This window comes from Loxodonta africana, chromosome 19 (genome assembly GCF_030014295.1).
Source record: "Loxodonta africana isolate mLoxAfr1 chromosome 19, mLoxAfr1.hap2, whole genome shotgun sequence".
Taxonomy (NCBI): domain Eukaryota; kingdom Metazoa; phylum Chordata; class Mammalia; order Proboscidea; family Elephantidae; genus Loxodonta; species Loxodonta africana.
Window position 1 is genome coordinate 61,941,517 of NC_087360.1, and position 22,919 is coordinate 61,964,435.

General features: G+C 43.4%; 1 protein-coding gene across 6 annotated transcripts in view; it reads right to left on the reverse strand.

Annotated features, from left to right (window-relative positions):
* Nucleotides 1–22,919, reverse strand: part of PLEKHA2 (pleckstrin homology domain containing A2) — an 83,887-nt gene that overhangs the window by 44,765 nt on the left and 16,203 nt on the right. For 5 of the 6 annotated variants that reach the window (XM_064272795.1, XM_064272797.1, XM_064272796.1 and 2 more), the window contains 2 exons: nt 11,023–11,186; nt 10,529–10,669 (listed from right to left, as the gene is read on the reverse strand). In XM_064272795.1, the coding sequence (XP_064128865.1) occupies nt 10,529–10,669; nt 11,023–11,163 (282 nt within the window). In that variant the 5' untranslated portion in view covers nt 11,164–11,186. The remainder of the gene's footprint in view (nt 1–10,528; nt 10,670–11,022; nt 11,187–22,919) is intronic. The other variant, XM_010592438.3, reaches the window with a different exon arrangement.

The window sequence follows — 22,919 nt, forward strand, 5'->3', positions numbered from 1 at the left end:
TGTATTTAATCTTTCCCTTAATGAGAAGTCAATTCTATGTCACAAACTGCTGTGTTCTTTTACTGTTTTCATTCTATTATCTGGATGTCTGTTTCTAGTTGACATACGCCACCACCTGCTTCAGCCAGGATGGGCTTCAAGACATAGCCAACACTCCCAGCTCCTTTACTTCCCTTCTTCCAACCCTGGTGATAGTGACCTATAGACACAGTCAAAGGTTCTACACCATCTCCTGGATATCTTCAGGTCTCAAGACTCCAATAACCTAGCAACTCTTGGCCACCTGAATGCTCTAAAGCCTAAAATTCAATAAGCCATTCCTTTTCTCCTTTCTTCCACTCAGCCTCCTGCACATTTGCCTCAAACTCAGTATGTCATTTCCTCTCCACCACTGACTGGCTCCCCTCCCAACTCCCATCTCTGTCAGTGGCCCCACATTCTCTCCCCAGTCAACTTACTGAACTTTTAGCTATTTTACTTCAGTCAGTCGCCAAGCCTGTCATTTTCTTCCTTCCTAAAAACCAATTGCCATCAAGTTAATTCCCACTCATGGAGATCCCACGTGTGTCAGAGTAGAACTGTTTTCCACAGGGTTTTCTTTCTTTCTTTCAGGGTTTTCAATGGCTATGATCTTTCAGAAGTAGATCGCCACCCTTTCTTTCACGGCGCTGCTGGGTGGATTCAAACGACCAATTTTCAGTTAGTAGCTGAGCACTTAGCCATTTGTGCCACCCAGGGTCTCCTCACAGGGTTTTCCATGGCTGATTTTCCAGAAGTAGATCACCAGCCCTTTCTTCTGAGGTGCCTCTGGGTGGACTTGAACCTCTAACCTTTCGGTTAGCAGCCAAGCACATTAACCGTTTGCACCACCCAGGGATTCCTCTCCCTTTCATTGTGTTGTTAGGTGCCATCGAGTTGATTTTCAACTCATAACAACCCCATGTTAAAGAGTAGAACTGCTCCATCCGGTCTCCAAGGCTGCCATCTTTCCGGAAGCAGAGCACCAAATCCTTCTGCTGTGAAGCCACTGGGTGGGTTTGAACCACCAACCTTTTGGTTCACAGCCAAGCACTTAATTAATGCTCCACCAGAGTTCCTTTCATAGTGGCCTTTAAATTTGTGCCTCCTTCTTCATTCCCACCCACCACCACCCTAGACATCTGCTTTGCCTTAGAGACATTATGTTAATAATAATAAAATGACATTCTTTTGTATATAAATATACATTTGTATATAAATATACTGATGTAATATATTAAACAAATGTTGAAAATTAAAATCTAAAGCTTTTACTAAAATCTAAAGCAAAAATATAACCAAAGACAAATGTTAAGAAAGCCTAGAACAGTCATCAGAGGCTCCACAGGCGGAGCAGTGGTTAAGAGCTATGGCTGCTAACCAAAAGGTCAGCGATTCGAATCCACCAGCGGCTCCCCGGAAACCCTATGGGGCAGGCTACTCTGTCCTACAGGGTCGCTATGAGTCGAAATCGACTTGATGGCAACGGGTTTGCTTTGCTTCTATTTCTTTAGCTGCTTGGACTTTAATGGTAAGTAGTTTTAGTACTAACTATTAAGCACTACTGTCCCCAAAATCAAAAACCAAACCCACTGCCATGGAGTTGATTCCGACTCATAGTGACCCTATAGGACAGAGTAGAACTGCTCCATAGGGTTTCCAAGGAGGCTGGTGGATTCAAAACTGCCGACCTTTTGATTAGCAGCCATAGGTCGCCATAGCTCCCCCTTTAACCACTGCACCAGCAGGGCTCCCTATTGTCCCCAAGTGCTTCTTAAACAGCGTTTAATGGTTTTTAATTCAGAAAAAGTATATACTGTTATAAAGACAAGAGTTGTTTAAAAAATAAAACTACTAGAGAAAACACATAAAACAAAATGGCACTTACAGTAATTTATGTTAACTCTCAAAAAGCTCATGCATCGTTTTAATTTTTAAAACTTTAAATAATTTTATCCTTAGCAGAATCTGCATTTAGTAAAAGTACTAATCAGTCACTTGATATTTTCTTTGGGGATTTTTTTCCCCAGAGGATTCTGTATTCTTACTGTAATGCAACATGGACAAAAGCAAGTCAGTCAGCTCCACTCAACCCCTGAAATCATGTGTCTATGTGGGTAGTTGGTGTATCAATTATTATATAGATTTGTGAATTATAAACTCTTTGCCAAGAGGGGAAGGGAAGCTAGATCAGTGGAAAGAGGACAAATGGGATGGAAATAATGAGAAGACTGACACATTGGGAAAATTATAACCAATGTCACAGAACAATTTGTATAAAAATTGTTAAATGGGAATCTAATTTGCTGGGTAAACTTTCACCTAAACACAATAAAATATTATTCAAAAAAAAAGAAGAAATCCCTAGGGAGCACAGTTCTACTCTGACACACGAGGCCACCAGGAGTGGCAGCTGACTCACCAGCAGCTGGTTCCCAGCACCGAGAAGGAAGATGTGGTCTGCCCAGCCAAGAAAAGTTCTGCTGTGCTGTGAGCTCTCACTAGGCACCCGCCAGCCCTGCCTCCCTCACCCCTCATGGAAGCTGATGACCTTGTCTGACTTGTAATCCCCCAAGAAGTAAATCAATAGGTTGATGGAGACACTTCATGAGCCAATCAATGATGACTATGGGCCACCCTGATATCCTGAGCCTCTCAAACATGTTCCCACTCAATCTCCTGTGGCTGAACACTGGATCCCTTGCCCTCTTCAGAGCTTCTGACGGCTCCCCCTGGAAACTCACTGCCGTGAGGACCTCCTCCTCCCCCCTACTCCTCTACTCCCACATGCAAAAATCTGCAAAACATTGACCCTACTAAATAGCTTGTTTTACAACACTGTCCAAAAAAAAAAAAAAAAACTCTTTGCCTAAACAATTGCTGAATATCCTAACACTTGTATATACAGAAAATGATTACATAAGAAACTGGTGATATTGGTTGTCTCTGAGGATGGAAACTGGGGAGACGGGAGACACCTGCCACACTATATATACTCTCCTACATTTTTAATTTTGTACCATGTACATGTATTGCCTATTATTTACAGAAAGTTATCTTATTGGCTTTTAGCATTTTAACATGTTAAAACAGATGGTGCAAAAATCTAAATATTGGAAACTTCAGCAAATTTTGCTAAGAGAAGTTTCTAAAACAGAAAATGTAATTTAAATTAACACCAGTTTTCACCTAACCTTTAAGACAACAGTATTGTCCATTATATGCTATACGTTAGTATAATTTCCGACCACGCTTCTGTCTTCTTTCTACTAAAATACACGCAAATATCCATCCTGTTGTCAACACTGCTACGCTCTTTGCCCCTATCAGTGAAAGAATTGCTTTCAACCGTTGGAGCTGAGTTATCAGGAGAGATGCACTCAACCCTTTTAGATATTTTGATGATCCAGAATTCACATTATGACCTTTGGAGAGTAAGAGCATCTAAGTATTTTTCAGAAAAACAGAGGAAATAAATTTGACAAGAAGAATAATCTCATGCAATATTGTTTTTATGCTTCTGTTTATATTTTGTTCAGGGCCATGTAATTCTGTCTTGCAATTGGTTAGCCATGTGGGCATTCGAAGGTTGGAACATTAAGTGTTGCCATGCAACTAAAAGGTAGTACGTGACTCTGTAGGTCACTGTAATAAAGTAGAGCTGCCCTAATTAAGGAATTTCATCTCTTCTATCATGATGGGGGCCAACATTAAATTAAAGTAATTGCTAGTGCCATATATTGGAGCAATATTTTAAGGAAAATCCAGTCAGTGTTTGTTTCTATTTAAAAGTTGTTTGCTTGATATCAGCGTCAGATTGATTTTTGAATTCATTTGCCAAATCAGTGGTCTTAATCAACAATACTGAAACTTTCTATTTATAGGGGTCCTTTTTAGCTAATGGGTTTCATACTATATTCATTTAATGTCACCACTGCCTGTGTTCAAGAAGCTTGACTCCCTACTTTTTTACCACATCGATTCCAAATTCTGTCCCTTCATGACCTTCAAGGCTGTACTTGACCCATGCTGCCTTCTGATCCCTAACAGCACCCACTGTATGTCCTGGTGGCAGACACTGTCACTGCCCTCCCCGGCCCCCTCAGACAATCTTTTTGCCAACTTGGTGTGTTTTCAATGGCCAGCATCTGCGGCTCTTCTTCAGAGTGTAACCTTCAGGCAACTGGAGCTGTTCTGCCCACATCTGTAGAGCTGGAGCCTGTGACTGGTCAGTGAGGGAATATGAACGCCAGCTTCCTTTGGACAACTCCGAGGTATAACTTACTCAAGAGTTCCCACAAGGAACCTACCCTTTATAAGACTTCTGCCTAAGCTCACACCCTTGTTTCACTCCCTCCCCTCAATAAAGCACTTGCCCAACAAATCCTAGTCTGAGCCTGAATCCTCATCTCAGGGTCCTCTTCTGAAGAATCCAACCTTAAACACTCCTGTAACCAGGTCAGCTTCCCTTCTCTCCTTGATCCTGCCTGTGTCCCCATTATCACTATTGTTTTTCTCATTTAGAATGCCTTCCTCCTTCCCTTCATCTCTGCTTATGACAGAGTGCGCATAACAAATCGAATGAGAGACTGTAAGTGAAAACACTTCAAGACCCATAAAGAGCTCTACAAACATGGATACTTTGTAGGAACAATTACCTTACCTCACCCATCTTCAAGATCTGGATTGAATGTCACCTTCTCCATGAAGGGGTGTCCCACAACTCTCCCTACAACATTGTATTTGATCATCTGTCTCCCTATCTACAGGGTAAGCTCCATGAAGGCAGACTTTATCTTGTTCACTGCTGTAGCCTCAGCATCTAGACTGGTGTCTGGCATACAGGACATGTCCAGTAAATACGTGTTAAATAATGGTGTTGAACTCCAGGATCTGTCTCTGTTCTTAGCCCTTCAGGAACTGAAGAGCTAAAAGTAATGTTAAAGATCACTTCTTCTTGTTGTGTGCCGTCAAGCTGATTCCAACTCATGGCAACTCCATGCAATAGGGTAGAACTGCCCTGTAGGGTTTCCTAGGCCGTAATCTTTACAGAAGCAGGTCACCAGGTCTTTTCACCCGAGGAGCAGCAGCTCATGGGTTCAAACTACCGATCTTTCAGTTAGCAGTAGAATGCATAACCACTGTGCCACCAGGGCTCCTTAAGGATCACCTAGAGTGCCCATAACCCAGAGAGAATAAAGGAACTATCTGAGATACAACAATTTAGTGGCACAGTCAGGATTGCAACCTTGACCTCTTGTCTCCCAGGACTGAGAACTTTCCATATGAGACTCCACCTCCATCTTTCCCTCATGGGCCATGGCAGGAGAAAACCCCAACTCTCCCTCCTCCCACAAATACACTGGCAACTGAGCCACTCAACTTAATGATGAGCTACGTTGTTAGGAAGATGAACAGGGATTAGCAGCACTATAATTTCATGTATGTTGTTTTCATCTCAACTAAACAGTGGCAAAGACCTGATTGAATTCCCTTTCCACATCCTCTACAGGACCGTGCACAGGGCTGAGCACAACCATCAGCAGCAAGAAAGATGTAGACAAGGTGAAGAATGCAGGCTCCAGAGTCACACGGGCCTGGCTCCAGCTCTGCACTTACCACCTATGCAACCTCGAACGAGGTCCCTGAACTTCTCTGCACCTTAGTTTCTTAACCTGTACTATGACAGCGATAATGGTCCCGATGTACCAGAGTTACCGAGAGGATTTAATGAGATAATACACATAAGGCATTTCTAACAGTGGCTGGTATATGGTAACCATTCAGTAAATATCAGCTGCAATTAGTAGTAACACAGTCATGCTCACTTAACATTCACGATACATTCAAATAGGATGCAACATGATTTGGATGTTTGGCAAACACCGTATTACTTTCTTATGGCAACTCTGAGACAGTGGATGTGTTCCTTACCAAGGGAAATGGAGGGCCCAGAGTTCTGCTTGCCATGGTCCAGGCCCAGGTCAGTGGCTATATCCTTGGGGCATGAGGGCAAGTGCTGAGCTCGTGGAGCCCAGGGACTGGGCCTTTAGGTGAGGCTCTGGGGCCTGCAGGAAGGTGTTAGGCCCTTTGTAGGCCCAGACAGCCCTGCAGGCCCATTTCGCTAAGGATGAGGTCTAGGACCTCAAGGTAAGCCCAGAGGAGGCTTCCTAAGCATGAACTGGTCCAAGGGCAAAGGTGGCAGCTCCCTCCTGGCTACATTCGGTTATGTCAGCTATGTCTTCTTCTCCAGTTGGGATTTCTGAAATCACGGGACCACGGATGTACATGCGGTCGGACATTGCCCGAACAGACGTTATGCAGTGCATGATTGTAATAGTAGCTGTAGCAACAGTAATAAAAACAGGTTCAATGAGCATCAACTATATACAGCTTAAATAGGCAAAGACAAGAGACCTGGGTTCATAAAATCCTCTGCCTATTAATATACCATATCAGATACCTCCTTTTCCCTATAAAAATAAGACAGTCAGTGACCAAACACAACTTCCCACACCTCTCTTCACAGGGACAGACCTAACCCCTGGTTTGCTCTTAGAGGTCACCTCCAATCTCCTCCTGACTCTTAGCTCTGGCACATTCTGCAAGAGTTTTCATTCCAGTTTAGGCCCTGTTCCCAATCCAGGTGGGGGTGTCAGGCAGTCCTAATTTCTAAGTGTCCCCCTTTTGACGGACGCTTCATCTATCCCACTTTAGTTTGTTCATTTGTTCATTCATTCATTGAGTGAACACACATTTATCAAATGCTGGACACTGGACAAAAAGAAAAACCACCTTTGGACCTGAGGTTCCTGCACTGAGATGCTCCCAGTCCAAGGTAAGACTGATGACAAGAGCTGACAGAGAGAGAAAGCCTTCCCCTGGAGCCGGAGCCCTGAATTCAAACTTCTAGCCTACTGGACTGTGAGAGGATAAACTTCTCTTTGTTAAAGCCAAAACAAAAAAAGAATTGCCCTTTTTAGGCATATGCCAAGCAAGCAAAGAGCTGCCTGCCCTCTAGAACCTCCCAGCTCTGAGAGCCCTCTGGTCTCTCTTTCTTAATCTGAGACTTCCTTGGAAGGGTTTCCTTTCTCCTAAGCAGCCCTATGAGGACTCTTTCACTACCTATAACGATAGCCGGGGAACTAGAATCAGACTGCCTGGGTTTGAACCCTGGCTCTGCCACTTCTTTGTTATGTAACCATGGTCAAGTTTCTTCTCTCTGCCTTACTTTCCTCGCCTTTAGAATGAGGATGATAAACCCAAAACGAAACCTGTTGTCATCAATTACAACTCGTAGAGATCCTATAGGACAGAGTAGAACTGCCCCATAGGATTTCCAAGGAGCAGCTGGAGGATTAGAACTGCCAACCTTTTGGTTAAAAGCCGAGCTCTTAACCACTGCACCACCAGGGCTCCATGAGGACAATAATACCTACCAATTAGACTGCTGTCAGAATGAAATGAAAACCCTATAAAGTCTTTAGATCAGTGCTTAGAACATAGTAATAAATGTTAGCTAATTTCTAATACTATTCTGGAGCCCTGGTAGCATAGTGGTTAAGAGCTTGGCTGTTAACCAAAAGGTCGGCAGTTCAAATCCACTAGCTGCCTCTTGGGAACCCTATGGGACAGTTCTACTCTGTCCGATAGGGTTGCTATGAGTCGGAATTGACTCGATGGCAACAGGTTTTTGGTTTTAAAACCATTTTACATCTTACCAAAATATCCATTCTCAAGTCTGGAGAGGTGGCTCGGTCATTGTGTTTAACAAGAAGGGTTAATTCTGTAACTGCGGAAGTAAAATGTTTTGAACTATTGCTATGTCACGTCAAGAATCCCCCTTTTGAGCAGAGTGCGTCCTTTGGACCTGAGGTTCCTGTGCTGAGTTGCTCCCAGACCATGGGAAGACTGATGACAAGGACCTTCCTCCAGAGCTGACAGAGAGAATAAGCCTTCCCCTGGAATCACCGCCCTGAATTCGGACTTCCAGCCTACTGGACTGTGAGAGAATAAACTGCTCTTTGTTAAAGCCAAAAAAAAAAAAAAAAGAATCTCCCTCTTTAGGCATATGCCAAGCAAGCTAAAAACCTACTGCTCCCTAGGAAAATGCATCTCCAGCAGGAGCCACAAGATGTATTTCGTAATTCAAACTCAAAGAAGCCTTTAACACAAAGAGCATCCTGAGAACTCAGCTGGCAGAGTGGACATTGCAGAGGCTGATCTCAGACACCCCAGTAAGACAACCCAAGGCACAGCATCAAGGTTGAGTGCAAGTTCTAGAACCAAGCAGCAGCCAAGTCAGAAAGCAGGAAAGGACAAGGGAAATCCTAACAGTTGGCAACATTCTAGATCCAACAGACAGTGTGTGTCACTGTGGTCCTGGGTGATCTGTCACTGAGAGCAAGACACTCAGCCTGTAGTCAGGGTCTGAAGGAGGGTCCAGCTCTCAGGGGAGGTAGCTAACAACTGGGCAGGATTCCCCAAGAAAGAGAATTTGGATTAAGTATAGAAACCTTGGTGGTGTAGTGGTTAAGTGCTACGGCTGTGAACCAAAGGGTCAGCAGTTCAAATCCGCCAGGCGCTCCTTGGAAACTCTATGGGGCAGTCCTACTCTGTCCTTAGGGTTGCTATGAGTCGGAATCGACTCGACGGCAGTGGGTTTGGGTTTTTTATATAGTCATAGTAGGGAAGCATGGAGCTACGCAGGTTTATCACGACAAAAACACGTTCCCATTGGCAGGTGTGTAGGAAAAGGTACACAAAGAGGGAGAACAGGAAAAGGAATGAAAAGACCCAGATACCATAATTCACTCAGGGCTTATCCCTGAAATGCCAGAAGCCAAGTTTACTGACAACAAGGATTTAATTTCAAGTTCCTCCAACAATGGAGATACAAAAAAAAAAAAACAAACCCAGTGCTGTTGAGTCAATTCCGACTCATAACGACCCTGTAGGACAAAGTAGAACTGCCCCATAGAGTTTCCACGGAGCGCCTGGTGGATTCAAACTGCCAGCCCTTTGGTTAGCAGCCATAGCACTTAACCACTATGTCACAGGGTTTCCTACAATGGAGATGAGGCACCTTAAATGCTACTTCCTTTCACAATGGAAATTTCCTCACGAACTTAGGTGAAACCCAACTGTGGGCAGCTGAGGACAATAAAGGCTGGGAAAACAACACAATAGGGCCTGAAGGCAAACCCAAGACCAAAACATTAGAGGTAGTCCCTGACTTACCAGGACTACTCTGTCATAAATCGGTTCTGACATAAGACGAATACCACTTTTTTTTTTTTTAAGTTTTCATAGCCTGCTGTATAGCAGTGTTTTGAAGAGTAAACCATAACGCTGAACATCTGAGAATGGTAATATCACACACTGCAACACTGTATGTAGTATGTATTACTAACCATAACATGTACAAAAAAAAAAAAAAAAACAGATGATCATAAACGTGGTTCATGGTAAGTCAAATACGTCCAAAGTCAGGGGCTACTTGTATAAGGAGCAAGAGCTCCTGGCTAAGTCAAGGGTAGAACTGGGTCCATGGGAAGGATTCATTCTGAATACTCAGCAATTCAATGAAAAGTAAACAACAGAAGGTTTATCAGTGACAGGAGTTGAAAAGTGGGGTAGGAAAACCTGGTACGCAGTTCTATTTAGGATTAAATCTTTCCTTGAGAAGGTGATTAGCAGCAACTGACTTCCTGAGTATGTTTTCTGTATCTGTAGCTTTTTCTCTCAGTCATCAAATCCACAGGACAAATATCAAATGCCTCTAGAGAATTAGTCCCCAAATTAAGACCTAGAGACTCACACGACTCTTTTTTCACAGTCACATCTTAACGTACAAATCCATCCCCCAACACGCAGATTCTCCTCTCCTCCAAACCTCTGAGCCAGAGCCAGATCCCAGCCCTTATCTCTTCCCCTCACCAGCAAGGCCATGACCCACGATCTTGCTGTTCAGGGGCCACAGGAGTCTTTGCAGGGGGTCTCATCCTACCAAATTGTTGCAGGTAAGTGGGATGGAGAGAGCCAGCAGTACACACAATGCCAGAAAAAAAAGACCTGCGATCCCTTATCAGGAGTATTATTGTTGTTAGCTGTCATCAAGTCAATTCCGATTCATAGCAACCCCACACGTGCAGAGTAGAACTGCTCCATAATGTTTTCTTGGCTGTAATCTTAACAGAAGCAGATCACCAGGCCTTTTCTTTCACGGGTCTGTTGCATGGGTTTGAACCACCAACCTTTTGGTTAGCAGCTGTGTACAAATGGTTTGCACCAACTACGCATCTTAAATCATGGGTAGAGCAACTTTTTTCCAGACTAGTGATGACTCCAGGGACCCCTAGGCAAAGCAATAAAACTTAGGAGGCCCCCCTCCTTTGTGCTTGACCTTCACAAAATGCTAAGTAGTCACCTAAGTCAATTCTAATGTCTGAGACTCAATTTTTCTCAACTGTAGCATAATGAAGCAAAACTAGAAGACCTCCAAGGTCACCTCCAACCCGGGATTCTGTGACTCTCTGATTCTGGAGACCAAAGAAGTCCAACAGCTGTCCGGCTCAGAGAACCAGGTCACATTCTCTGCTAGGGAGGTGCCCCAGACTGGAAGAGCAGGAGTGGCTACCAGGCCAAGGCCCTACAAAAGAGGTGAGAGGAAACAAACCATGCCTTGGAACCTGAACACAGTCTGTCTGGCCTCTGCCTGACTTTTGCAAGTGCTGAATTCCTGAGTGTGAAAAAAAAAAACTAGATCCCAGGTCAGGAGAGATGAGCCTCTTTCTCACCAGTTAAGATCTAGGACAGCTTTCTTTGTGAGTGTGGGTGTGTGTGTGGTGTGTGTTTGTGTGGTGTGGGGTTTTTCCCTCTTTACTGACTACCAGGTACGTGCAGTTCATGGTAGACGAAGGCCTTCAGGCTAATCTTGTATGCATTCCTCCCAGACAGTGATGGGCAGCCAGCCGCCCTGCACCTTCCCACTGAGCCTCTCACCTGGGGGTTGTCCATGTACCAGAGAAGGCAGTTGGCCTGGGTGTCCAGAATAAAGTACCTTCGCAGAAACTTGCCGCTGTTCTCATTCTCCTCGATGTCCAGAAACCCACAGATTCGGTTCTGCCGATCCACATAAGGCATTCCTGGGCTCTGCTCACATCACCCTGCATGGTAGGAGGGAGGTGCTGGTAAGAAGGAGGGTGAAGCAAGCCCCGGAGGAACTTCTCTGGCTTGACTCACCTCTGCAGGAAGCAGGGCTGAGACACGCTCTCACCAACTTCCTTTCCTAAGCACCAAACATTCCACCCCACCCAGACCCTCGAAACCTCTATCAACTCCACAAGTAGTCATCAAAATCCATGAACACATAGTCAACTAACTTTACTGAGGCTCTACTATACGTCAAGCACAGTGTCAGGCACTTTACATACGTAGAAGACATAAGCCTAGACTTTGAATCAGTGTCCTGGGTTCAGGTTCTGATCCCTTACTAATTGTGTGACCACAAACTATTTAACCTTTCTGTGCCTCAGTTTCTGCATCTGTAAAATGGGGAAAATAATAGTACCAACACCTCATAAGATTTTGGTGAGCATTATGTGCTTGGCACACATTTAGCACTTCATAATTTTTTTTTTTTCAATCAGTGACCATTACTAAGACTGTTCACAAAAACTTTGTGAAGTGAGTCATTAACCAATTTAATAGATGAAGAAACTATCTCAAAGACAATTTAAACTCCAATTCAAATACTTGGATGAAACTCTGCCAGGAATTTAGTCAGAAAGGGCAGCCTCTCTGGCCCCATGAAGGTTCCAAAGAATTAAATTTAAGGAATTCCTGGAGCCTTGAGGCAGGACTACATCCCTTAGCCCTAGTACCACTCCACTCACTTTGCTATTATCCAGAAGCCACCTGTAACTGAAAGGATGAGGGACCAGAAGAAAGTCCCAGCTCCTGAATAACTTTCACTGACTCAGAACAGGCTCTCTGCCAATGTGAGAAGAGCAGCACCTTCAAGTCAGCCTCGCTTCTCCTTGTCATTTCCTGAGGTCTCTCCAAGGAGCCAAAGGAAAGGGCAGAAGCTCTGTTCCCCGCACCCACACCCCCCGCCCTTTCAGCAAGCAGATACACCCAACTTGATTATCTAATTATTTAGAATTAATTAACTGCTCATTAATTAGAAAACACCACAAGACATTCAGACTTTCAAGGGCAGATACCACCTACCACTGGGCTCTGCTTGGCTCCAACAAAGCAAAGTTACAGTGGGCCAAGCCCATCAATTTCTTATTCTACAGTCAAGCCAAGTTGCAAGACAGTTGGCTTAAGGCCATTCTCCACACCACAACACAAGGGTAGCAAGTAAGCTACCGAGATACCATACCTCTAATCTCCCAGACCCAGAGGGGGCAAGTCTCACAGAGCAGTGAGACACAGTCCCATGAGATCAGGCTAATTCTAAGGGTTTTATTGATGATGTGGTCTGTTGTCTCCCACCTCTACAGGGTACCCTGCAGAGTTAAGAGGCCACCCCAAGAAAAAAAAGAGCCCTCCACAGAAGGATATCAATGAATTCCTTGATTCTAGGTAAGGCCAGTCTAGAATCCCAATTGGGGCAGACAACTCAGCCAGGAGAAAGATGAGTCAGGAGATCCCATGGTTACTCTCCGGGTAATGATAGGGGACAGGGAATAAAGGCAACAGAGAAATAAGAGAAAGACTAAACAGTGGAGCTAAAAGGGAAGCAAAAGGAGCAAAACCAAAAGAAACCCACTGCTGTAGAGTCGATTCCAGCTCATAGTGACCCTATAGGACAGAGTAGAACTGCCCCATAGAGTTTCCAACGAGCGCCTGGCAGATTCGAACTGCTGACCTCTTGGGTAGCAGCCATAGTACTTAACCACTACACCACCAGACTTTCCAAAAGCAAAAGAGGAGGCGAGAAGAGGATAAAAAAGTGGAAAGAGGAGGTTTGAAAAAGATGGCCGAGGAGAAGGAAGTAGCAGTATAGCGGAAGTGGGGGACAATGGCATGGGTGGGGGTGGGGAGGGGCGGAACACCCTGCACAAAGCAGCATCACTTATCTTAGAGGTACCAGTACACTTGCAGCCAGATGCCCTGTTTCTCGGCACCTTCCCAAACTAAGCTTCCTATTCCAGCTCCAGTTTCACAAAGGAGCAATTTTGAGTTCCGGAAAGGGAAAGAGATGGGCACAAGCCAAGAGCTGGGAACAAACGCTGTAGGAGGAACTGAAGTCTCTCCCCTGAATTGAAGCTAGGAGTCTTCCAGCAGACTGAAGAGATAGGAGGAGATGGATGGGCCTGACATCGGTTGGGGGAGGGTTCATATCCTAAAGAAGGGATGCTGCTTCCCCACAGGGAATCAGGAGGGAGCAGGGTTCCATGTAGAAAGGCTTGGTCAGGAAGGATGCACAGCTGTCTAAGCAGGGTGAAGGGGATTACCTGCCCCCTAAGAAAACTAGGCGAATTCCCTTGATGCCAGCCCAGGTACAGAGACAGATTTTCAGGGGTTGCAGCATTGTGGCTATTCCTCTGGCAGCTCCAAGAGAAAGTATATAAACTGTCCTGTGATAACAAAGCTGACTACCTTTGGACCCAGTTGGTAAGCATGGTGTATAACTGAATGTTGGCATTCCAATTTTCCCTTTTCAGTTTACAGGATTAACCACTGCCTGTCTTTTTCTCAAGTCAGAGGCTGGAAGACATTCCACAACCCCCTTCCCAAAATATACCTTTGCTGAGGGGGCTTCCCATTTGCAGAGATCCATGAGTGGGAGAAGACTATCACGTACCAAAAGGAAAGGTAATGGTAAGAATTCTGGTTACGACATCTCCTAACTATGGTTCTAGCCTCAGGGGAAAAAAAAAAAAAAAAGCTGTTCAGATGTCCTGAGAAGCAGCTGAGTCACAGAGCTCATCAAGAATGTGGGAGGTGGGAGGAAGGATCAGCCGCAGGAGAGCCGAGCATCACACGGAAATGTGGTTATAACTAGTCGACCCACACAGAAGTGAAATACTCAAAAAGATGGTGCAGAAAACACAAACCTTCAGTCCCAAGCCTGAATCCTCTGACAGTTTATGCTGATCTTCATCTGTACACCCCTTGTCAAAAGAGCTGCTAAGACTTGGCAGGAGAGAGCCTGCTACCCCATCCCCCCAAATCTCCTCTTCTTGCCTCTTAGACCATGTCACCATCATCTTCTAAGTCTTCCTTGGCTCTTTGTCTTTTTTTTACAGGAAGGTCCCCTAATACAACTAACTCTGCCACCCTATACCCAGCCTCCACTAACAACTGGGGAGTGAGAGGAGGAAACATGGGTGCTAGCAATTCGTGTACATATATATATATATATATATACACTAAACCAAAAAAAAAAAAAACCAAACCCACTGCCATCAAGTCAATTCCAACTCATAGTGACCCTACAGGACAGAGCAGAACTGCCCCACGGAGTTTCCAGGGGCGCCTGGTGGATTCGAACTGCCGACCTTTTAGTTAGCAGCCATAGCACTTAACCACAATGGCACCATGGTTTCCTCCATACATGCTATCATCCCAAAATTCCCCTACCAAGACCAAGGCAAAACTTCAATATGTCCTTTCCAACCCTCACAAACACTCCTCAGGTTATATACTTTTAACTTGTTTCTGACCTCCCAAAATCACTTGTTACCTTAAATTTTATTTTAAACTGAGTTCCCCAGAGTAAAAATATTGGGTGGAGAATGATAACACATCTGGTGGTTTGTTCCAAGAGCTGCTCCCCCCGCCGACCCCCATACCCCGCAATGACTCCCTCTTCTCCTGCTGCAACATGGAAAGCCTTCATGCTGGGTTAGAGCACCGGGTACCCCTCTAACTAGCTCCTTCACCTTTGCTCTATACCATAATGAAACCATCTGGCAAGCTGCTTCCTAGCCATCAAAACACATGGCTGACAAAGAACACAGAGTATTTGTGCTGGAAGAGACCTAGGTCCAACCCACTCAGCACTGTATCTTTCCAGAGCATGCCAAACCTCCCTAGTGTTTTGTTTCTAGTGCAAAACTCACAATATAACAATGCTGTTTAAAAATCACTCTAACCAGCCCCTAAAACTATTGCCCTGAAATAATCTTTAAGCCTTAAACTGAAAATAGCCCTAGAAGTCTTCTCAAAACCACAGCTTAGCTTAACTAGTAAAAAAAGGTCTGCCTTGAGCATTATGCTCTTTTAAGAACTATCTATACGGGATCAAATTGACAACAGCAACCTGAAAGATTAGACAGGGACCTCAGGGGGCAGTGAGTTTATGAATGGAGGAGGAACAACTCAGAAAAGTAAGGTGACAATGGCTGCACAACTCAAAGAATGTAATCAATGTCAGAAAATGGTACATGTGGAAACTGCTGAATTGGTGTATGTTTGCTATGTATACTCTCAACAACAACAAAATTTTTTTTTTTTTTTAAGAAATCACCCTAACCAACTGTTTTCACTTTTGCTTGCTTCTTCATGCCCTGTCCACTTAGATAATCAGCCTTTTTTAAACTTAAAATTATCATAAACATTTTCCATGATATAGTCTATGGAAACCCTGGTGGTGTAGTGGTTAAGAGCTACGGCTGCTAACCAAAAGGTCAGCAGTTCAAATCTACTAGGCGTTCCTTGGAAACCATATGGAGCAGTTCTACTCTGTCCTATAGGGTCACTACGAGTAGGAATCGAATCGATGGCAATGGGTTTTTTTTTTGTTTGTTTATTTGTTTATATTGTCTTTAGGAGCCCTGGTGGCATAGCGGTTAAGAGCACAGCTGCTAACCAAAAGATCAGCAGTTTGAATCCACCAGCTGCTCCTTGGAAACCCTATGAGGCAGTTCTACTCTGTCCTATAGGGTCACTATGAGTCAGAATCAACTCGAGGGCAACGGGTTTGGTTTGAGTTTATGTAGTCTTTATAATCATTGTTTTTAATGGTTGCATAACATGACTGGACTGGATTGACTACAATTTACTTAACCATTCCCCTGTGATTAGACAGGTTATACCTCATTTTTCACTATTATAAATAATGCTAAAATTCATTTTCATCTTTGTTTCTTCCTTTACACAGAAACTATCAACTTCAAGTAACAATATGACTAGATCATAGGCTATGATCTTTTACAATTCTGAGACCTATTATAAAATTACTTTTTTCTAAAAATATTTTCTGTATCTGCAATGCAACCATTATTACCATCACCATAATCTTATTAAAAAAAAACCCAGTGCCGTTGATATTAAACACTGAATATTCTCATTATTTTAAACTGTTGCTAGTTTCCAATACATAACAATGACTAGTGAGGTTGAGCATTTTTCATGTTTGTTTCCTACTTCATCTTCCTTGCTGGACTTCGATAAATGCAAACCAAATGTATGTGTACACAATCAGTCAATCACTCACTGTCTCCCTCTCTCACGTACTCATTAAGCCAAAACATGGCCCCAAATAATCCAAACAATAACTCTATATTTTGATGAAAAGCAAAATTAAAAAGTGGGACTTTGGGTATGATCTGTATTTCTTCAGTAGAATATAAATTCCTGAGTATGTGCTGCAAATGAAAGTAAATTAATATTTCATTTATGGTAAAAGTGAAACTCGGAGGAAAAAAGTGAGTTTGTATGGAGTTGCCCGCTGATCAGCAGCAGAAAGTGGGCGTTATGGATTGAATTGTGTCCCCCCAAAATGTGTGTCAACTTGGCTAGGCCATGATTCCCAGTATTGTGTGGCTGTCCACCATTTTGTGATCTGATGTGATTATCCTATGTGTTGTGAATCCTAACCTCTATGATGTTAATGAGGCAGGATTAGAGGCAGTTATGATAATGAGGCAGGACCCAATCTACAGGATTAAGCTGTATCTTGAGTCAATTTCTTTTGAAATATAAAAGAGGTAAGTGAGCAGAGAGGAGAAGGACCTCATTACCCCCAAGCAAGAAAAACCAGGAGCGGAGCACATCCTTTGGATTCAGGGTCCTTGCACTGAGAAGCTCCTAGACTCAGGGGAAGATTGATGATAAGGGTCTTCCCTCAGAGCCGACAGAGAAAGACTTCCCCTGTAGCTGGCACCCTAAATTCGTACTTCTGGCCTCCTAAATTGAGAGAATAAACTTCTGTTTGTTAAAGCCATCACCTGTAGCATTTCTGTTATATCAGCACTAGATAACTAAGACAGTGGGTTAAATGGCAATTAAACTGAAATTCCTGGCCTGTGTTTGGCTGCTTACCAGAAGCAGCCAAATAAAAGGCAGAGTCAATGGGTACCTACCTCCAAATGAGATGAGGGGTACTCTGAAGTATCTCTGCCAACAATATCTCCTTTACTGCCCATTTCAATGTCCTTAGGTTCCACCATAGAAGATTCAAGACAAGAACAAAACTGCCCTAGGAACTGAGCCAACTGACACCTTTATCAGGCTCATAATATAAAAGCGACAGCTGACAAGAGACAGAAGTACCAGAGGGGCTAAGAAGGAAAGGTTGCTGCTCATGACAAATATGTACTGAAAATTTTTCTTAGGACTCTTAAATACCCTGGAGAGGAGTTTGATCCTTTCTGGAAAGCAATTAGGTTATAGGTAACAAGAGTGTTAAAAATGTTCATACCCTTTGACCCAGTAATTCCACTCTAGGATTCCATCCAAGTAAATGAACAGAGAAGCAAATAAAGATAAGTAAAAAGATGGCAACTGCAAATAGAACTGTCATGGATTCAATTTTGTCCCCCCAAAAATGTGTATATCAACTTGGTTAGGCCTTGCTTCCCAGTATTGAGTTGTTGTCCTCCATTTTATGATTATAATTTTATGTTAAAAGGATTAGGGTGGGATTGTAACACCACCCTCACTCAGGTAACCTCCTAGATCCAAGGTAAAGGGAGTTTCCCTGGGGTGTGGCCTGTACCACCTTTTATCTCTCAAGAGATAAAAGGAAAAGGAAGAAAGCAGAGAGTTGGGGACCTCATACCCACCAAGAAAGCAGCACCGGGAACAGAGCGGGTCCTTTGGACACAGGGCCCCTGTGCCTGAAAAGCTCCTCAACCATAGGAAGATTGAAGACAAGGACCTTCCTCCAGAGCCGACAAAGAGAAAAAGCCTTCCCCTGGAGCTGACACCCTGAATTTGGACTTGTAACCTACTAGACTGTGAGAGAATAAATTTCTCTTTGTTAAAGCCATCCACTTGCAGTATTTCTGTTACAGCTGCACTAGATAACTAAGACAAGAATTTATACTAACAAAAATTTAGAAATTTTCTGAATGTCTCAATGATTACAGATTAACTAAATAAATTATGGGACAGTCACAGTCATTTAAAAATTAAGTTTTCAAGTAAATTCTAATAAACTAGGGAGAAACTTACCATATCATTTCTTTTTTTTAAGATATAAAATAATTGATAGTCTCAATCATCCAATTATTTTTGTATTCTTATATGTGAATAGAAAAAGACTGGAAATACATTCACGAAAATATTAATAGTTATTGTCTCTTGGGTTATTTAATTTTATTTTCTTCTACTATTTTTCTGTACAGTATTTTCCAAAATTTTCTACAGGGCATTTGTGTTACTTTATTTATCGGGGGAAAGCTATTTAATTCCACATACACACACAACTTCATGGTGTAAGTTTTGAAGTGAGAATAAATTTCTCGATTCTCCAGAGTCCAAAACCAAAGACCTTGCCTAAATTATAGCTCTCTTAGAACTGTTTCAGTGTTTCTAAGTCTTAAAATCTAATAAATACCCAACATATCAGTTACCCAAGAGTCAGGTACTTGCCCAGAGGGCTTTAGCAGTCTCCAACCTATTGGGTTTCTTACTTCCTATTGCAACATCCTCTTAGAAATTCTCATTCTTTCCCCTGCCGGTTTGGTTCCTTACTCTTGGTCTTCAAGGGAGGCCCTGTTCTTGGGGCCAAATGAACGTTCAGTCCCAAGTCAATGCCTACATTCCTCTGCCACACCATCCCCATGGCTCTAGGGAGGGGAAACAGGGACCCTGACAAGGACCTGCTGTGGAGTTTTTCGGCTTGGAACTTGGGAGATAAGGTTGACATTTTAAAATAAATTGCTGGAGGAATGAATGAACAGATGGATAGTTTTTTTTCTTTCTTTTGTTTTTTATTTTTTATAGGGCTATTAAACTTTGTCTCATGTACTTTGGACATGTTATCAGGAGGTACCAGTCCCTGGAGAAGGTCATTGCTTGGTAAAATAAAGGGTCAGAGTAAAAGAGGAAGACCCTTGACGAGATGGATTGACACAGTGGATCCAACAATGGGCTCAAACACAACAACTGTGAAGATGACGCAGGACCAGGCAGTGTCTCGTCCTGTTGTGTACCATCGCTGAGTTGGAACCAACTCAACAACACCAAAGGACAACAACGTAGAGCTATTAAGTCATGAAATCTGCAGTGTGCTGTATTGAACCTCTTAATTTTTAAGACAGCTTGTAGTTTAGAGGTCCCTGAGTAGTGGAAATGGTTAAGCGCTCAACTACTAGCTGAAAGGTTGACAGTACGAATGCACCCAGAGGCGCCTCAGAAGACAGGCATGACGATCTGCTTTCGAAAAAGTCACAGCCTTGAAAACCCTATGGAGCGGTTCTACTCTGTACACATGGGGTCGCCATGAGTCAGAATTAACTCAATAGAAACTTACAACAACAACAACGTAGTTTGCAGACACAGCAAAGAAGAGTGAAATAAGAGAGATTCATCTGCCTGACTGTTCTGACACATTCGAGGTAAATAAAAATGAGGTAAAGTGATAACACAGATGACCCTAAAGGTAACCCTAAAGCCTTAAATGGCACTGACCCTCTTATAAAATATCTACTACAACTTCAGAGGGTTCAAATATGAAAATAAAAAATTTGTTTTAATATTTAGAAATTCTTCTTTCATAGTACTTTATATTGGCAGGACAGAGAATTTCAGGGATTTTGCTCCTGAAAACAGTCAAGATGGCATTTCTTGACATGTAGTTGGGTAAGCTGGAAGGGTATCTCCAGGCCTGTTACCCCTGCTAAGGCAGAAGCTGGAGATAGCAGCTTCAGTGGCGAGCCAGAGGGATACCAACAGGAAATTACTAACTTCTAACAGGAGAAAGTTTATCAGGAAATGACATCAGAGGTCTGAGAGGACTGTTATATAGCAGATAGGAACTGGAGGGTAGAGGTTAAAATAGCCACTCAACTACCACCACAATACATATGGACCACGTGAACAGAATTCACGTCCGTACAGACGAGAGCATATCTAAGTGTGCGTTGTGGCACTATGGTGCATCTTGACAATGCTGTCCCGTAAAAAACAAAACCAAAGAGCTATTTCAGAATGCATCACTGAGCATGCACCAAAAATTATAACTTAGGAAGTGTGGGAACATCTACTTCCTACTGGTATAGTATCACAGCACTTTGAAACCATTGTAACAGCAAATTCCAAATAGTCTAAGGACAAGCAAAGAAAGCAGAATAATGTCAGAGAGAAGGGAATGTACTGAAGGCATGTTCCCAACAGAACCGCAGTCTGAGGAATGCAAACATCTACAGAAATGGGGATGCTAAGAAAGGGTGCCCAATTCCCACCGGATCCTCGAACTTTGGCTGGAAGGCAAGAGATACTCAAAAGGAATTTTTAAGGGAAAAAAGATTAGGGAAAAGGCAAGACTAACTGAAAATTGATACCAGCAAAATTAAGATAACAAAACAAGGTATTTTAAACACTCACAACCTCTCCTAACAACAAACAGCCTCATCTATACTCAAAGAAAATGTGGTTCTTAGAGCCTACCCATGGCTGAAGGCTTGGTTAGGCCATCTCCACAACAGAGATCCCCAGGGCAGGCAAGCGGCCACATCTGGTTTATAAACAGCCTATAAAAACTAACATCTCCAGCTTCCAGAATTGTGAAAGTCCTCCCAATTAGAAGATACGGTGAATTCAGTTTCACCATATGGCTTCCTAACAACAGCTACACAAGTCCCAGAACTATAATCTTCATTTTAAACTTGACCGTGTCAACCTGCAAGTTATCTGAAGGCACTAAGACATAGGCAGTAGGAAAATAAAGACATCATTATTTCTCTGATCTACTAGCCTTTTGCTAAATGCCAGGTGGAAACCATACCTGGCTTGAGTGTGTCTGTCTAAAGGCATGTGCTCTTGACTTTGGGCAAGAGGATGGGCTGGGTGTGGTAAGGAAGTTGTGGAGGTGACAGGCATCAGCATGAGTGCTTTTGATGAAACTCTTGCAAGAAGATGACCATTCAAAAGGGTGTGCTGATTTCGGTTACCCATTGATGCAGAAGAGTGAAGTGAAAGAGTGTGGGTTTTAGAGTCAGACAGACCTGGATTCAAATACCAGACAAGTAACTGAACTCTTATGGGCTTACTTCCTCATTTGCAGAATGGAAGCACCTACTTCAAAGGTTGCTGCCTGGATTAAATTAAATATTGTGTGAAAAGGGCTTCACACAGGGTTTGGTAAAGAGCAAGCACTGGGTAAATACTGTTGTTGTTAAGATGCGCGTGTATGTGTGAAGTGCCTAACACACAGTACATGCTAACCATTACCGCTACTGCAAAGCTGCTTAACATGGCAGGTGGCTGCACAGGCATCTCTACTCTTCAAATATCAATGAGCCTAGAGAAAAGCTGTGACCTAAGATCACTGTGGCTATCAAAGGGCAAATATGATACTGGGACTCTCACAAATAAAGGCATACACAACCTTACACTTCTCTCTACATGAACAACCATCACATTTTGTAGCTCCTCCAAAAGATTAAAAAACCCAAAGAGGTCCAGATGCTCCAACTTGGTCAGGGTTCCCTGAAAGTTAACGGAACTCAACACGCTTATCAGGTTCCAGGGAAGGGATCCTAGAGCTGCCTCTTGCTTCGCCCTAGGGGGAATCGCAACAACAGAGCACTGCATTGCAATTAACTGGTGAAATTCGAGTCTTCTCTGTTGAGACAGCAAGTCCCCAGCCTTTGCACTTTAACTGCAGTATTTCTCAAGAGCACGAAGACAAGAGAACCTTGCTTCCTGCCTCTTTATCACAGCTGGCCGGCCTCTATGGGCAGGAAGGCACACCATGGACACAACGCTGAAAGCCTTTTGCCAACACTGGGCAGTGTCAGGAGCTCCTGCCCCAGCAGGGCTTGGACCTCCAAGAGCCCAGTGCAGCCTTTAATCGGCTGCAAGTCACTTCAATCAACCAGGGTCAAGGCAGAAAAGGGACTTTAAGAAGGAAGATAAGTTGTAAAGCCAAAAAAGCTGGAAAAGCTTAACAGCAAGGGGAAGGGGAACCAGAGCACACCAAGATAAGAATAAAGGTCAACGGGCTCTTCCAATTACAGTCCCAATGCACCAACCACAGGCCTCCTCAGAACCAGCAGGAAGGGACTCCATTCCTTTTACCTCTCAGCACCATCCTGTCTAAATCGTTGCCTCAGTCATGGCTTTACATCGGGCTGGGCTAGGATCCTTCTCTTCCCATAGGCTGTTACACTATAATATTTGCTTTGCTTCCTTCCTTTCCAAAGCCTAACAGATTAGATTGCCAGGGTCCTATCCAGCTCACTAAGACTGATGGGAAACTGAAAGTAAAGCAACCCAAAATGCTTACGATGGGAAGAGAGAGGAGGCAGAGTAGCCCAAGTCCCAGCAACCATATCTTCATTTCCAAGCCCTATGTCTATAACCGTCAGAATAGAGCCCCAGCCATCTTAGTAAAGAAGGAATATTGACTGCACTGTGGTCCCACAACAAAATCAAATTTGAGGCATCTAGCCTTTTAAAGGGGCATCGCCCACCTCTCAAGGAAATCAATG